At 29.3% G+C, this 18833-nt stretch overlaps 1 protein-coding gene across 1 annotated transcript; it reads right to left on the reverse strand.

The window, feature by feature from the left end:
* Positions 1 to 15187: 15187 nt before the first annotated feature.
* LOC136082263 (uncharacterized) lies at positions 15188 to 18476 on the reverse strand. The gene is made up of 2 exons (XM_065800875.1): positions 18316 to 18476; positions 15188 to 18091 (listed from the first exon to the last, which is right to left on the reverse strand). Exon 2 carries the CDS (start codon positions 17112 to 17114, stop codon positions 15477 to 15479), a length of 1638 nt encoding a protein of 545 aa, XP_065656947.1. The 5' UTR covers positions 17115 to 18091; positions 18316 to 18476; the 3' UTR covers positions 15188 to 15476.
* Between the last annotated feature and the right edge of the window lie 357 nt (positions 18477 to 18833).

Below are 18833 nucleotides of genomic sequence, written 5' to 3' on the forward strand. Positions count from 1 at the left end.
TTCATGTAGCAAATACTAGAGCATACCTAATCTTAAAATGCTTTAAAACTCGCAATCCTATTATATTAGTACGTGCATTTACCACTTATATAAGACCAATTATTGAATATTGCTCTCCAGTTTGGTCGCCACACCAAACTATGTTAATTCACAAAAAAAATTGCTAATATTAGTTGTTTAAGCTATTCTAGCCGTTTACAGTTGCTTGGTTTGGATTCTCTGGAACTAAGATTTGAACGTTTTAAACATTAATTGAACGTTTAAAACATGGTTTAGTCATATGTTTCAAAATTATGCATAATTTGGTTTGCATAGATAAAAACTTGTTTTTCGAAATTAACAATAATAATTATACCTATGGTCATACTTTTAGGATTCGAAAGCAACGATGTCAACTCGACATTCGCAAATATTGTTTTTCTCAACGAGTTGTAAATATCTGGAATAATCTGAAATCAGAAGCTGTAAATGCTGATAACATTTGTATTTTTAAAAATAAAAAAAAATCGTGCAATTTCGATAAACATTGTATCTATAAAGTAAATGAATGAAATCTTGAATGTTTCTATTATAAACTATGTTTGTTCCTATGTACTTTGTTTTCTTATTTAAGGGCATATTGTCAGTGTCTATTTATTGGACCTGTATGTCCTTGATAACATGTATTTTTTTTTTAAACTTGTTCTAATAAATCTTTATTTAATCATGATTATTTAAAGACTTTTATGTCTGGTTACTGAACTTTTTCATGGATTATTTTGCTCCAGAAATTTAGTTGATGTACTCACATCAATTTGTAGTCGAAGAAATGTTGATCCCGCTTTTTTTATTTTTTAACACATTTATATATTATATGTATTTCCTATGTACATGAGAAATTTTAACGAAAAATAATTGGTAGCAGATAATTTAAAATGTGTTATATTACGTATAACACTTTTTTCAGGTAGGCTTAGGCAAACGTTTGTTAAATGTGTTTTTTATTAGAAATATATATAAACATAAATTATTTTTGTAAAAAAGAAAGGTTGAGCTTGATTTTCATATGATATTTATTTATGGTTAAATTATCTTTTTCATGGATTATTTTACTGAGAATTTTACATGAAAATTGTGTCCCTGTTCTCACAATAATTTGTTGTTGAAGGAATGTTGTTCTTTAGTCCAATTAACACAGCCTTCCACTGGTAAGTTTGTATAGCATAACTTTTTGTAATGATTATAAAATTCCAAATAAGAATGTATGCTTTACTTTAGTTCAGGGGCGGATTAGGCTTTTGAAAAGGCCCGGGAAATGCTATCATGAAAAAGGCCCACCAAGTGACCTTTTTTTTTAAATCGTATTTGCTTGTAACCCCTCACTTTTAAATACTTTTGTAACACTATTGAACAATAAGGACTTGTATACACTTGTTTAAAATCAATAAAGATGTCATTTAAGTACATGTGTTATATTTGTATTATAAATTTATATTTAAATCACAAAAACTAAAAATCATAAAAACAGTAACTTTTTTAATTCACCACTCGATTTAGCAAGTTCATCAATAATTTCATCGTTGGTTATGTTACTCAATATGTCCTTTTCAATGCACATCATCAACAGTGAGTCCAAGTGATCTTCTGTCAACTGACTTCGCAATCTTGTTTTGACACATTTCAACTTGCTGAAACTCCTCTCACAAGCCACTTGGGTAATTGAAATTGTGAGCATGAATTTGTAAGCCCTGTGCAGCATGCAGTAGCTCTTGCCGTAAAGATTATATTTTCGAAGCACATGGTAGCAACAGTAAATGCACGAGCGACACTTCTTTAGAGGGCCGCATTTATGGTTGGTGGCGTCATCTTCATTTTCAACCTCATCCTCATCAATCGTGATTTGATCAGAACAATCGTAACTCTTTTCCAATGTTTTTTTTAAAACTGGCCACTTTTTTGCAAAGTCCAACAGCTCAAGCAACAGCTGCACTTCTTCGCCTAAAATATAAAAAGATAATCTTATAAATATTCAAAATAAAGAACAAAAGAGATAACCTTATCTAATGCTAATTAAAAATTTAATGAAGTTTACCAATTTGGAAAACAAAAATACTTAAGCAATTACTTATAAAATTTAACAAGAAACCAATCAATTATATTTATAAGTAAATTTACACACCTGTTGCCGAAATATGACATGAGATTTTTTGAAGGGCTTTTTTTGGAATATTACATTCCAATAACTCAGAAAATCCGTTGGGGTCAAAACAACTCATATCAGAGTACAGTTCACCGTGTGATGCAAACCGAGTCGACAGACTTCTTAACACTGTGTCTAGAATACCATTGTGGACCTCTGCTTCAAACTTTTTTAAAGGATCTGTAAGTGGATCATCATTTGCTAATTCTCCTGCCATTACTTTTCTTATTCTTTTTCGTACCATTGGCAAATCTTTCTGTATAACACAATCACATTCTTTCTCGTCAAGAATGGTTGCGGAAACATTAATGAAATGGTCTGCAGCCACCTTAACTTGATCAAAGTTGCGTGATTGAGTCTGAATTTCTGAAATAGTTACTTTAAACATTTCAAACGCCTTTATGAAATTCAATCCAGACGTCTGCAGGTATTTGGACAGTGGTGTGGTTGACTCCATTATTCTTAAATATACAAATCCCGTCAGTACAGTCTTATACTTCAATAAGGACGTTAATAGACACTGCGCATCATAGCGTGCTTCAACACTTAATTTAGTGGAAGAGACTGATATTTCCAGTACTTGAACGACATCTGTGTATAATGCTACTTCACCGTCGCGAAACGTACCAAAAAACTTTTGAAGGGCATCGTGTTTGGACCCCCATCTAGTAGCACCGATAACACTTAGTCGTTTGTGAATGTTTTGGCCATTTTTTCTTTCATGTGATCAGTCCAAAGGTCCATTCTCAAGTAGGACTCACAAAAAAACATAGCAGCCTTTTGAAGTATACCAAAAAGTGTCATTGAAGCTTCATTACTGCTGGTGGCGTCACATACGACCAGATTTAAAACATGCGCATAACACCATGTGTGAATGTCTCTAGGAGACGCTTTTTCTAAGAATGTAGTAAATCCATTGTATGCCCCGGCCATATTAGACGCGCCATCAGTACTACCTGACACACATTTAGTAATATCAATGCCATTTTGTTCCAAAACATTTGACATCAATTTGCACAGATCACTGCCTTTTCCAGAATGTGAATCGACAACACCAATAAGTCGCTCCTCAACTTTGTCGGTAACGTATCGCAGGACTATCGCACATTTATCCGTTTGTGTTACATCATGAGTTGTGTCAAGTTGCACTGAGAATATTCCCGCTTGTTGTACTTCTTCAGCAATGGCACTTTTCATTAATTTAGCGATTCCTAATATAATTTGGTTTACAGTGGATTTGGAAATGAAAGTATTTCTGTTAGCTCTATTCCTCTTATCCTGTTTATCATTCAGCATGCCTTTGTCGATAATTTCCTTCAAATGCGCTTTTAGAATTTCATCGTACTTCGCAACAAGAATCACGATTTCAAGAAATATTCTATGATCCAATCTGTCGTTAGCCAAAACATTGACGGCTTCGCAACCAGCCTTACCTCGATATGGCATACCACGTTTACCAATCACTTTGACAATTGACACTACTCTGTCCACGATCAATCTACGATGTAAAACTTGCTGTTTTCGTAGACTATATTTCTAACCTTGTACCATATCTAGAATGGTTCGATTAGCAGAGAAATGTAGATAAGCCTCGACACATTCTTGGTGTCTCTTTGACGATTCGTGTTCCACAATACGTTGATGAATATGAGTCCAACTGTTAAAACCTGTTACAAACGAACTTGGTTTCTGCTTCTCATTTCCATGTGCCAAACAAACACTGCAAAACAGGCACTCTTCTTTTTCTGAAAATGAAAGAAACATACGCTGCATACCATCTTCAGGACGATAATATACCATTTTTGAATTAAAGTGACGTATTTCAGGCTGATGTGGGTGATATTTATAGAAAGTTGTCATTTCATTCAGGTGAGGCTTATTAAACCAATCATTCACTCGGGTAGTAGTTTTTTCGTTATTACCAGTAGGTTCAACCATGCTTGAAGAAGCTGTGATGTTTAGAATGAGGATTAGTTGGGTCATTTCATTAGTGTCAGTATGAACGCCATCTTCATCATCAAGGTTTGTTTGGGTCTCTTTAGCAACGTGAGATTGAACCTCATCAACAGGCTCAGCATCAGCATGGTGTTGCAGGGTATTTGAATTCAGTTTAGAAAACATGGATAGTAGATTTTTAGTTGTTTTAGCATCTTCTCGCAGAAGCTTTATGTTTTTCTCACGTAACTTTTCATGTCCACTTTTTCGCTTAGACATCACACCTGTAAAAAAATAAAAAAATAAACATTTGTATTAGCCTTTTAACTACTATTTTTAAATAAGTGTTATGAATGGAAGACCTGCGACTGTATTGTTATTTGTGTGAAGTTTATTAATCTGATTATTTTTAAAGAATATAACTTAAAATTTTAGAATATAGTAGTTTTAATATTTTTTAAAATAAACCTACATTTTATTAAACCTACATTATTATTACCTACATTATTATTAAACCTACATATATATTAAAATAAACCTACATCTTTATTAATAATAAATCATTCATATTTATTTTTATAAACTGTGTAAGGATTTCTTGTTGATATTATACATACTATATAAAATATAAATAGATTACTTTTAATTTTTAAATAGTAAAATACCATATTAATAAAAAACCAATATTTATATAAATACCTAATTACTTTTTTTGTTAGATATTTTATATTATATTTATAATATTGTTTTGATTTAGAAAATGTTTATTGAAATAATAAATTATAAAAGAAGCGTTACATTAAATTAAAAATTCTATATAAGATATGTATAATAAATTATTTAACGCGTTTTTATTTAACTCGTTTTATTTAAACAATAATCTGTAGTGAAAACAAAGTTGAATAAAGCAAAATCTGAAGTAAATTTCAACTCACAATTTTTTATTACTATTCTAGAAATTTATTTAAAAAATTGAAGAAAATACGTTTTAAAATATTATAAAAATTTCAAATGTTGTATTGCTGACTGCCCACCGGGAAATGTCCCTTTCAACACTTGCTAAATGTATACATTTAGTAATTTTAAAAGCTAGTACTTTTTAATCTGTCAATAGGTTTAATACCAAATTCAGATTCATAAATTGCTAAATTTATTTTTTTAATTACAATTTTTAACTTTAGTTCCATCTTCATCTGTAACAAGTGATAAGTTTAACAATTATTACTTTTTAATATGTCTATGTATTTCTCGAATATTACAATATATTTTATTACAACTTTTTAACTTTAGTTTCATCTGCATCTGTAACAAGTGGTAAGTTTAACAATTATTACTTTTTAATGTGTATGCATTTCTTGGCAATTACAGTGTTTATTTTTGATTGAAACTTTATTAATCTTTAGTGACATCTTCCCTTGCTACGACTGGTAAATTTTTTATTTTTTAAAAATATTTATCAAGTCAATCACTTTTATAAATCATTGTTTATATCAAATGTTACATAATTTCATTTAGTACTGTGTTTATTCACAAGTTATTGTCATTTAGAGCTTACATGTGGTGAGTTTAGAAGATATAGGTTCCAGCACCCTGGACCAACTGAAAATCGCGCGTATTTGCGATGGATCCAGTTAGGAAGAAAAGATAGCGAGCAATTTAATTGGGCCTATCATCCTCCTAAGAGGGGTGCTGGAAGCTCTAGCAGAAGAGGAAGTCGTGGGTGATGACGGAACGGTGGTAGCTTTGTGGTCACTGGTGGAATTCACAATTATTAGGCGCCACCATTCCTTCTTTTTTTTAGATATATATGTAATAACATCAAGTTTGTTTTCCATTTTGTTTCAATTTAATCAATAATTTAAAAACAAAGCATTGAAGTTCAATAGTTCCAATTAAATATTTTGTACTTTCAATGTGAATAAAGTTGTAGTATAAAAATTAGTAAATTGGTATATATATTTATACATATTTATAGATATTCGAAGTAGATTTTTTTTTTTGCAGATTTCATATCCCTTATTAAATACAGTGTTAAATATATTATTAATTTTCAAATGTTAAGAGAATTGGCATATTTATATACTATTTCTATTTTAGTTTACTAATAATTGTTTGTTTGACTTTAATAACAGTTATTTGATCTTAAACTAGTTTGGCTTATGTTTACAGTTCCTTAAAATTATATTGGCATTATTGTGGTTGAAATACTAGTTTCTTTTAACAATTTTTCAGTTGGAGAAGGGTGGCGGGCGTGGCACACGCCCCACCCTACCTTATGTGGTAAAAAAATTTTGTATTATAATTTTCTCTTTTAGTTACACAATTTAAAATCGTTTTTCAAATATGTTTTTTTTTTAATATTCTTTTTAGGTTGGAGAAGAGTTAGGGCGTTGGGCGTGGCGCTCGCCCTACCCATATTAGTTTTTATATACCACTCATGTAGGCTGTAAAGTAAGAAAATGTAGTTTATAATTATGAACACACAATATAATCTGGGTATTCTCTAGTTTAAAATATTTATTAGAATGTAACATTTCACTGCGAGGGTGTTTGACCATAAAGAAGACATCCAACCGTTAATCGAAGATACAACTCTAATATTTGGAATAAATGGAATGGAAGCAAATTGTAACAAATTTTTGTGTATAAATATAACTAGTTTCATCAGAAAAACACTTTTTCATGTTGAAAACTTGTATTTTTTCAGGGTTATAATGGTGTTTCGGTATCCCCCGGGCCCCCTAGAGACGCCTTATAACAATTTCAGTGAAAAATAATAATAATTTGGCATCAGTTTCTTCAACAAATCCATATATCTAAAATATGCTAATAAAAACGTCATAACTTTTTTTTGAATTGTTCATTTTCGATAATTTTTTCACCTTTAAAATACAGTATTGAAGGGCTTTCAAATGATATATAACATTCTAGTATACGCTCAATTTAAAAATTTCAGTCCACGTACCTAACTATGTTGATTTATTTTTCACAACAGAATTTTTGGAAAATTTAGTGACTTATACAAACCAGTATGCTGATGCATGGATTCAAAATAACCAACAGCATTTAAGATCCCATCCATTGTCGATAGGTTATGTATGGATAAAGTAAGGAAAAACAAATCTTTCAGAAATAAAGGCATTCCTTGGTGTTGTTATTAATATGGGTCTTATCAAGAAAGCTAGTATTAAACTATATTGGGATATTAGTCATCCTTGTGCTTCCACTCCCTGGTTTGTTACTCACTTCAATCGTGACCTTTTTCAACTTTTGCTTAAGTTTATTCACTTTACTGATATCTCTATCCCCTATCAACAACAACTAAATAAGACTTATAAAGTTCAGTATTTAGTTGAACATTTTAACAAAAAACTTTTGTATTTTTATATTCCTCAAAAAGATATTTCTATAGATGAGAGCACGATTGGTTACAAGGGAAAGACACCACATCTCCGCCAATATATGCCAAACAAGCGTCATTCTCGGTTTGGAATAAAATTATGGTGTGTTTCAGACAGCACCAATGGTTAGTTGTCTCTGTTTGAAATTTACAAAGGAGGAAAAGATCCAGATAAAGCAGCTGTTGCCCATGGTATGACTTACAACTTGGTTTTTTGTCTTTTGCGTGAAACCAACCTCCTCCATCAAGTTGTCACTTAGGTATAGATAACTATTATACTTCTCCACAACTGCTATTGGTTCTATATCTACATCAAACCACTGCAACAGGCACAGTGAGAGTAAACAAAAAAGGTCTGCCAGAAATCTGCCTTAAAACAATATTAAAAAATAAAGAAGTTTTCGAATATAGAAAAGGTCCTTTGTTATGTGTTGCATACCAAGATGGTAAAAAAAACAACCTGTATTACTGTCTACTGATGCCAAAGCAGGTTTTACTGAATCGCGTAACAGAAGAGGTAATTTAGTTATGAAGCCAAATGTTGCTGCCCTTTATAACCGAACCATGGGAGGGGTAGATTTGGGAGATTTTTAAGATCTTTTAAGATTTAAGACCTTTCTTTTGATACCAAGTTTTATGAATTTTGATAAGAATTGACAAAGTAATGACATTTTAAGTTAAGAATAGTCTGTACAGTTAAGCATTAAAAAAAACAGTTACATTTTTTATAAGGATCAATTATACGTCTATATACATATACAAAAAATTTGGCAAAGGCTTTTCTTACCTTATGAAATAGAATGAATGTAAAAATATCACAGCAATATTTAAAAGAATTAAGAATAATTTTCAAGATCACCTTGCTTACGGAACTCTTATATTTTGCGGTCAGTTAATAACATGTAAACCTTATGGATTATCATAAATAGTATTATTTTCATATATTAGACATATTTAACTGAGACAAGAAAAAAAATTTAGATTTTTACAATTTTATTTTTAGGTTTTTCCGGCTTCTGATCCACTGCGCATTGGTTAGAAAAGCAAACCCTTCAGGGCAGCAGAAAATGGGGCAATTTATACTAAATTTACGATTGAAAAAAATGTTTAAAAAATAACTATGGTTTAATTTTTTTTAAATGCCATTACTTCAAAAGAAGTTATATTTAGTTAAATTTTCATTTAAAAACAAGCAATGTGTGTTTTACTTAAGTAATCTTAAGTTATGTTCTTTAGTCATGGAAAAACATCCTTTCGTGTTAAACAGTTGCTTTACTTTACTAACACTTTTTTAACTAGGTTAAGTGTTTTAATATTATCAGCTTAGATATTTTTCAAATTGAGAACTTCTGGATCTCAGTTGTTTGCTCATTTATTTTGAGTTTAAAAAGTTTTAAACAATTGAAACAGTGTTAAACAATAATGGTTTCCCTCTTTTAAACATATTAGGAGTATATCATTGTTATCTAAACGAATGACATCTGAATGAACTGTTTTAAAGATGTAAAACAAATTTTTCTTTCAAAACTGGCATGTCTTACTACTATTCCAGCATATTCACATTCATTAACTCAATTAATGATAGCTGACTTTTGTCTGACTTGTCACAAATAAAACCATAACTTATCTCCTGGGTTAAATGTTCTTTATGTCTCAACTCTATCCTTGAATTTAGTCAATTTTTAGTTCAATGAGATGATTTTCTTTTTTTAAGAATATTATAAAAACACAATTGATTGAAAAATGATTAATTGATGTCAGGGCTTTTACTGTATCATGTATTGTATGAGGGTTCTCTTCAAAAATGACAAATGCCTAATATTGTTATCTATATTCACATTTTTTTAATGTTTGCTGCACTTTTATATATTACTCTTATTACAATGTTTATTAAATGGGATGGTATTTTGATCTCTATTTGAGCGTTTTAACTACATATTTTCACAATAACTTGATTTATTATGTTAGCTTTGTAGGTATTGTAAACTAAACTAATTATTTCTTTTAATAATTGTATAACTTTATTATTACACAATGTTTTTAATTCAATTTATTCTTGAATAACTATAAATAGACGAATTTTGATGAGTTAAATTATTAGTTCACTAAAAATTGTCTATCAATATTTTAATTGTAACTCATCAATAGCATTTCGCGGACCAAAAATATGGAACTATTTAAAAAAAAAAGAAGCTAAAAAAGATAATATGGTAAAATCATTAAACTCATTTAAGTTGCTAGCAAAAAAACACATTTTTAATTCGGAGGAATTACAAGAACTCCGTTAAGTTTTATCAAAATAGTTTTACTTTTTATTCTTTGAAAATTTAATTGTACATATCTTTTGTAGTTATTTATGCAATGGTGTATATATTTTAAACCTTGAGTATTTAAATTTGAAGTTTTTACATCTTACTTTTATCTGCAGTTTATTTGAACATTTTGACGACATCTTATTTTTTCAAGGGGCTCTATGAAAAGATTGTGGTGGTATTGTATCACCCATATCTTCTTTGAGTCCCGGTCTGTTTTTTAAATTGTCTTATTTGTTTATATATTTTATTACGTGATACTCTTATGTAACTTATTTTATTAAACAGCAAAATATATTCTAAACTAAAAAAAAAAAATAAAATAAAAATCAATATTTCTCATTATTTAACATTTTATAGAGAAAGATTATACTTACTGGTTATTCAACCTTAATCAACTCAATCCTCTATTGCTAGTTGTTTCTCTCATTTAAATATATGATCCCAATTGTAAGAAAAGATCTTGAAGAAAATTCTTTCTCCAGAAGATGATGCAATTGACAATCCACCACAACTTTCGTAGTCATAACATCAAACAATTCTTGAACGCCATCTTAAAACATGGTGTTTTTTGTTCGGTATATCTTTTTTTGTTCGGTATATCTTTTTTTGTTCGGTATATCTTTTTTTGTTCGGTATATCTTTAAAGCCGGATAATTCTTATGCAGCTTTAACAGTTTTCTGACACACAAATCAACTTGCTGTGTTGACTTGCTTCCAAATAAAAACAACTGTATCGCACTTGTTTTTATTTGGACTATCTTTTCCAGAAAGTTTACAACTTTTTGAAAAGGATAGTCTTTCAATTAAATAACAGAAAATTTAAAGCCTTGAACTCCTCCTTCATCTATTAGGCTGGCGTAGATGTAAACCTGTGTTGCATAGCTTCTTATCTTGGATAATGAATGGTGAATCTTTTTGAAAGTACTTATAGATTTTTTCTTGTGCAAAATCTTCCTGTTATCTCCGAATGAGAGTACAATTCTAAAACTTAAATGAGTGGTTCTGATGTCGGCAGGTAGAAAAGTTCTCTCAAATTTTATGGTAGCTCTCAGAGATTTTCTTTTAACAGCTGAAAAATTTTAGAGTACTAACAATGCCATCTTGTGCATAGATGATGTCCCATTGTTGAGGTCACATGAGGAGCCTTATGATTAATTAACAAATATTTGTAGTCTGTGAAGTAACCTGCCAACAGTTGAATCTCACCTGTTGCAATATTCACTAGACTTGCTTGCTCTTTGTGAGATGAATTTAAATTTAGCTGTTCCTTCTTCATATCTCAGTATTGATGGGTACTTCTCTTTAATTTGCAAAAGCTCTAATTGTCAAATGCTTGACTTGGCATATATTTATGTATCGATTCACCTTTTGTTCAAAAATTAGGTTTGAATCCCATGACCATTCTTTTGCTTCCACTTAGCACCTCTTCATTCTATCACTTTTTTCTTTGTTCATTATTGTTCTTTTTTTTCTCAAGACTGTACTCTTTTAGATGTAATTTCTGATCAAACTGAAATTGTCTTTATCTTCACCATTCTGTCAATATTGTTGTTATTAGTGACCTTAATGCTTATCACACTGAATGGCTCGACTCAAACACCACTTACTTGCTGGCACTTAAGCCTATAACTTCTGCATTTCTTAATCTCTTGCTCAGATAGTAAACTTTGTGACCATACAACCCCAATCATTTACCTACACTCCTTGACTTGAGTCTTATTTCTGACCCTAGCTTGTGTTCATTTTCTCCTTTAATCCCTTAGGTGGTTCTGACTATGCAATGATCTCTATAAATTTTTTATCTCATACTCATATATCTCATACTTTTTCAGACTCGCCCTGTCATCGCACTTCTAACTTGAACCCTAGAGCTGACTGGGATATTTTATGATTTTCTTCGTGACAGTCTGTGGAATGGTGTGTTTTCCCTCTCTGATGATAAATGTATCTCCTACAAAACCTTCTGTTCCAGGCCAGGGACGAACCCAGACCTATTTTGGTACCACTGGAGCAGTATGGGCGCCCAAAATAAAGCCCCAAAAAATATTTTAGATTTTTCTTTTGATTTTTTATTAAAAATAAGAAAAAATAATTCTTTTTCAAATGCAGTAGTATGTAACTGATTTTCTGCTTATTTTAGCTACTTTATTTTTTCTTCAGGATAATAAAATGAATTTAAAAGGAATTACGTGACCTAACTCGTTTAACGTTAAAAACTCATTCGGTGACAAACTAAATGTTAGAATTAAAAAAATGAACGTCCTTAATAAAATCAATTTAAAAACCTGTTATGAAACTTTAAGACAATGAAATGTATGAAAATTTGTTTTTTCGAAAGAACAATTTTAAAATAACCATTCAGAGTAAAGTTAACTTTTTTTTGGTGGCAATTAAAAGTCAGCTGTTTTTAATAATAAATGAACAAAAGTAAAAATTTCAGTCTTAATAACAACCGCGTTAACCTAGTCTTTGAATGAACTATTGATCTTTAGCTCGCTATTTTATTTTACCTTAAAACAATAAAAATATGAAAACAATTTTTTTCAGAAGGTTTAATTTTTTTTCGAGCCCTGCACTTAAAAACAGTCACAGTGAAAGTCTCATCCTTTCACTGTGACTGTTTTTAAGTGCAGGGCTCGAATTATGTGAACGCGAATTGCGATATCTAGAAATGCCGGTTTTTAAATTTTTAGCTTTTTAAAAACCATTAACTAAATAGCTGTTATTCAATATCTTGAATTATGATATAAAATCTTATTTAAAAAACTATATTATTACTATTATTTTTATTATTAGTAAAAATTATGATTTCAAAGCACAGTAAAAAATATTTATTTTTACACAGTATTCTTCTCCGTAAAAGCCAAACGTCTGGCAACCATAATTATATGGAAAGTTTTTGAATACTAAAGTTTTCAAATACTTTAGTTAGGGAGTTTAGGCAATATTTATAGCAAATGTAAATATTTTTTATATTAAATGCATTATATTCCTTAATATATTTCCTTTTCAAAATGGTTTCAACCACCTCTGTAGCTTATTTAGTTCCAAAGATATACGTGTTTTAATATTTTCAATTCATAGACTTTTTATGAAATATTTTCTTAAAGTATCTCGTTCAATTTTTGGCACCGAAAAAAAAAACTTTTTATCTTTTTTTTTTTTTTGCGTAAAAAGTTGCGTAAACTAACTTATAATAAAATTTTATTAGAAAATAAATTGTAAATCTAAATTATTTGAACAATTCATAAGTAGAATTTTTTGGGGGGTTAACGCAGACGTACCATGAATTAGTCAAATAACTGTATAATATGTTTGAATATGTTTTAAACCTTTTTGACACAAAATACATTTTCAAATGTTTTAATTTATAATACGTAGAGCGTAACAAAACTTTGATGATAAATATTAACTTAAATTAATTTTATTTTTCTTTAATAAATTATCAATTGAACAACGTGGACCCAAATAAAACACGCCGAAAACGTCAAAATACGTACAAAATAAAAATAAATCTAAAATTTATTTTTACACAAGCAAAAAAAGAAATTAGTCAAAGACTTGTTAATAATTTCAGTATTGTTATAGATTCAAAAAAAGATTTAACCACTTATAGTCTACTGATTCGACTAATTTATTGTTCTCACCACCTATCATAATATAAAAAATGTTATATTTTTTAATGGGGTTAGGGTTTTTAACTTTTTAAAAATTTTGAAAACAATGAATGAAAAACTCGTTGAATTGTTCTATTTCATTGCGTTTGGCTTTATTTGATTGTGTACTCTCGAGTCCTTAACTCAAACGGGGGGGGGGGGGCGGGCCCCCGTTTATTATTTTTGGGAAACTTTGCCACCCACACTAAGCTTATTAAGACCCCCTCCCGTTTATTAATTTTTACTTGTTTTAACAAAAAAATTATATCTAAAAACTAAAAAAAATCAGTGAAAATCAGCTTTAAAAATCAAAAAATACATACTAGTTACTGATAAGTAATAAAACTTTCAGTGTAAATTCTGACCCTCCCCTCCCCCGGTTCATTAAATCTTGACTAAACCCCCCATCCACTTTTATTACCCACCTCTTGTATTAAGAAATTGAAATTACATAGATTAACAGACACATGGAAATACTTATACGGATTATCTTATCTATCTATTTGTCTTAAATTTTTTAATAGATGTTTTAAATCGTTTTGTCTTTGAAATAAATAACCGCACTATTAATGTACCCAAATTTGACTATATGTTGCAAATTATTTGAACTCAGAAAAAATATTTTAATTATCGAATTTCAATTCAAAATTCAAAATCTATTTGTCTTAAACTTTTTAATAGATGTTTTAAATCGTTTTGTCTTTTAAATAAATAACCGCACTATTAATGTACCCAAATTTGACTATATGTTGCAAATTATTTGAACTCAGAAAAAATATTTTAATTATCGAATTTCAATTCAAACTTCAGAGTAGGCTGTGTGTGTATTGTTAACAAACAATTTTATACATAATTTGCCTTGGCTATTCCGTTCATAAATTAGACAAAATTGTCTAACTTACTTAACGAAGTGCACCAACGAGAAGGTAAGCCATAGGACTTTGCACTCCATCCGTGAGCTGTCATGTTGCCTAAGGTTAGCCCTGCATTTCTGGATTCTTTCCTTAACTTGATAGGCAGTTCATGTAAAAGTAATAGTAAATTAGCCTAAGGTTAGCCCTCCATTTCTGGATTCTTTCCTTTACTTTATAGGCAGTTAATGTAAAAGTAATAGTATTTTTGCATAGGCTTTTTTTTTTTTTTTTTAAATAATAAAAATGTGCAGTTAAGCTGCAAATAAACAACAACAAATAAACAAAATTGGTACAGATAAACATATCAGATATGATTCATACTATTTGTAAAGATAAAAACCACTGAACTCAAATGCAGTAAAAACAAACTATTGGAACATAACAATAAAAGAAATAAGATTAATATATACTGTAACATAATTCTAAATTTACATTAAATAAAATTACCTCAGGTTCGTTATCATACTTAACAAGGTATGTAGTTCTTCTACCGTTTAATTGATCAATTTGAACCACTTGCGCACGTTCCCAAGATACTTTAAGAGCATCTTCTTCTCTAACACAATGTTGTATAGAAAAACCTACAAAATCAGATGGATTGTTAATAAATTTTGATGAGTGCTTTTTTTGTTGCTCTATTAGTTTGTTTAGTCTTGCATCCTGAATTTTTTCCATTAATTCTTTTTTTTTGTTTTCAACAGCTGCATCACGTATTGTACGAAGCTTTAAATTATTACTTATATTATTACTTAAAGATTGTTTGTTTGGTGTTAAATTTGCTTGAATAACGATAAGAAGATTTTGATATAATTCCTCTGAAGACAAGTTTATTCTTTTGCTTCCTTCTACTTTTGTTTTACAAAAATGTTTTTTGTCACATTCAACACATAAGATTATGCGATAAAAATTAAGTTGAGCAAGGAGTACTTTTGATTTCAATGGCTCTTCTATATTAGAAACTGTTTTCTCTGCTTCCTCTAATGATCTCCATGCCCTTACATTTAAATTTATCAAATCATTACAAGCTGCAACCTTTTTATGTTGTAGTTTAATTTCTTCTCGATTTTTTTCTTCTTGCTATGCTAGAAGGTGCATAGCTTTATCTTTTTTAAGAGCTTCTTTTCTTTCATCATATTTGCTTTTCATTAATGTTACTTTAGTTCTTGAATATTCAAGCAATTGTTTTCTTTCTTCATCTGATTTACTATTAAGCCATTCTAATGTTTGGTTCTGAGACCACATTGTCAAAGCCTGGATAGTTTGAACATTTGCATTGGGTTTTGTGCGAACCATTAAATCGAAAATGGCAAAGTCGCTTTCTGATGCTTTATTAGTGACAGGGACATTAGAAGCAGCTTTAGAAACAGAATTAGATGGATTCCAATATTTACCACCTGGTAATTGATCAGCACACTGACATTCCAAAATAACAAGAATTGAGTGGAAAATAATTTCAAGTGATTGAACAGTTAAAGAATCAAACTCATCTTTTTGAGTGCATTCAAACAGCTTGGTGTAAACCACATCTTGATGAAGAAGATTGGTATCCTCAAAAATTTTTCCATTAGCAAACAATAAAGAAGATGCATCGATACAAAGAGATGAAAGTCTAACTTTCAAGCGAAGTAGGTAGGGGTTTAAAAATAATATACTATCAAGTGATTCGATAATTCTCCACATTGGACCAGTAAGTAGTTTGTCAATAATACCTAATGCACGAACTTCAGCAATGAATACAAGATTTGTGATATCTTCCTTAATTGCTTTTAATAAATTATTAGGGTTAGGCCAAGCATTAAGAAATTCTGTTATAGAATCCTTATGATAGTGTAGGGCAGCTGCATTGTAATACAAAATATTAAATCGATTTCCAATAAATGGAACAAAATAAGATTTATCGTTACGAGAGGAAAGAAAAGAATTAAACCATGATGCAACACCAGCTTCCTCACTACCCCTTGAATGAAATGCCTTACATGTAGTACGAACTAACCGTACAGCACCACATTCTTTACCACTAAAAGCAAAAACAGTTTCAAAATCATTTTGAAGCAGAATTTTTTCAAAAGAATTTAAAACTTTATCAGTTTCAGAAGCAAAATTAGCAAGCAAATGAAGTTTACAGAAAAAATTACTCATGTCCTTCATATTGTCTTTGACATTTGAGGAAAGAAAATCCCAGTTACTAATTGCAATAGGCAAAAGTTTTTCCCTTAATGTTTTTAACTGTGAGTTAAAAAGAGGATTAACCGAAGTAAGATCAGACATTGTTGATTTTATTGATGTTATTAGTTTAGCAAAATTAATTTCTTTTTCAGTAGCTGAGTTGCTAACAACGTCACAAATGTCATCTACTATATTAGTAAAGTTTTGCAAAACAGTTGCTGCATCTTTGCCAACCACTTCTGACAGACCAAAAGATAAAGTTTTCCCACTAGTTGTAGTAATTTGAAAGTTTTGATAATGCTCATGGTATTTCTGAGTACCATCACCATGCAAACAATTGCCTATATTAGAGTTTTTATTTATCAAATTATTTTCAAGCATTGCTTCTGCAACTTGAAATTGACCTAAAATTGAAGCTTCCTGCATTAACCTACATTTTACAGCGGCTGATGGCAGTCTACATATGTTCTTTTTGGCTAGTTTGTTTAAAACTACTTTTATGACTTCATTGACACTATTCATACTCACATTCATTGAAAGAAGTTTCATTATTGTTTCTCAAATGTCATCACTGTATCTGCCATCTTCAAATGTTATTACTTCGTCATCATCCAGCAAAGAAACCAATTTTTGAAGTTCTAGATTCTCCTCTTTTAAAATGTTTGTCTTACTATATAACGAAACAACTTCCTTCTCTAAACTTATAACATCTTTCATATTGTTGTCATTAATATAGTTGGTTTTATTTTGCAAAATAACTTTTAAATTACTCCCTTTTTTTTGCAGCTTTATTTTTTCGTTTTTTAATTCAGAAATGTTTATGTCTGAGTTTTCAAGAATTGAATTAATATCTGTTATTTTATTTTTTAATTGCAATATTATTTTTTTTTCTTCATTTTTTAACAAATTTATTTTATTCTTTTTTATTTCCAGCTGAGTATCACGATATTTTATTTTTTTATTCAAATTTCTAACATTAAATGATTCTTTTTTTGACTTTAATAGCTCTAATTTGTTTTCGATATTATTAAGCTTTTCTTCTTTTTCACAATAACACTTTTTAATAAAGTTTAATTCAGCTTCTATTAGAGAGTTTTTTGAAATAAGTATTTTTAGATTGTTTGACATATCTTCAAAATCTTTTAGATGTGTAAAATAATCCATTTGTAAATCCATCATAGATTCCATTTTCCTTTTTAAAATTTTTTTTTTTTTTTTAAGCATTTTGTTTTCGCTTATCAGTATTGTTTCTTTAAGAATTTCGGATGCATTCACTGTATTATCAGAAAAATTTGCCACAGGTGGAAAAAAGGCTTTACCTAATAACAATGCTAATTTTTTATTTTTTCGTTGTTTCTTTAATTTTCTGATGGTGTCAACTAATCTATTTATCTTTTTGGCTAAAGCTTTCTTGCAGCAGAACAGTTCAACTTTAAAATCCACACAATATCTACAATATATTGCATCATAAGATGTATCTTTTAAAGCCAAATACCAATCATAAATACTTTCATTTATCATTTTATCTAAATAAATAAAGATTTTCCAGTCATCAATTCGAAAAAATATATAAACATATAAATATATTATTTTAAGTATTTTACTTAAAATAAAATATATATATATATATATATATATATATATATATATATATATATATATATATATATATATATATATATATATATATAAACTTAAAAACTAAGTAAATTGTATAAAAAGAAAATTGTAAGTTACAAATAAGACTTACTGATAAACTGCTGTGATTCAATTACCAAATGGTTAGCAAAAAACACATTAACAACACAAAACAAACTCACTTTAGAATACCTTTAGTAAAAATTTATAATAAAATCTCAGCTATATAAAATATCGAATTCAACGTGTGCAAAAATCTTTAGTCAAGTAAAAGAAGAAACGGCAAATTTACCAAAAATATCTAAAGACGGGGGAAATTATAATAATCTTTACTTAGAAAACAAAAAACCCACCCTATAAGACTACAAAAAAAAAAAAAAAAAAACTTATTCACTTAATAAATAAATAGTTGCAGAATTTGTTTTTACGTGAGGACGAAAGAATTATTTTAACTTACTTGTATTTTAACAAAACTGAAAGATTTAAAACTAAATAACTTTATCAATTCTAAACCAAAACGTCGTCCCCAAACAAATTATTGTAGTACAACCTTTTCTAAAAAAAATAACATCTACATGTACGTATATACTATTTATTTTCAAGGGAGGGTTTTTATTCTTCACCACCTAC

This window comes from Hydra vulgaris, chromosome 07 (assembly GCF_038396675.1).
Source record: "Hydra vulgaris chromosome 07, alternate assembly HydraT2T_AEP".
Lineage (NCBI taxonomy): Eukaryota > Metazoa > Cnidaria > Hydrozoa > Anthoathecata > Hydridae > Hydra > Hydra vulgaris.

Coding starts and splice junctions, on each gene's coding strand:
- LOC136082263 (XM_065800875.1), bottom strand. CDS start 17,114: ATGAAACTTCTTTCAATGAATGTGAGTATGAATAGTGTCAATGAAGTC.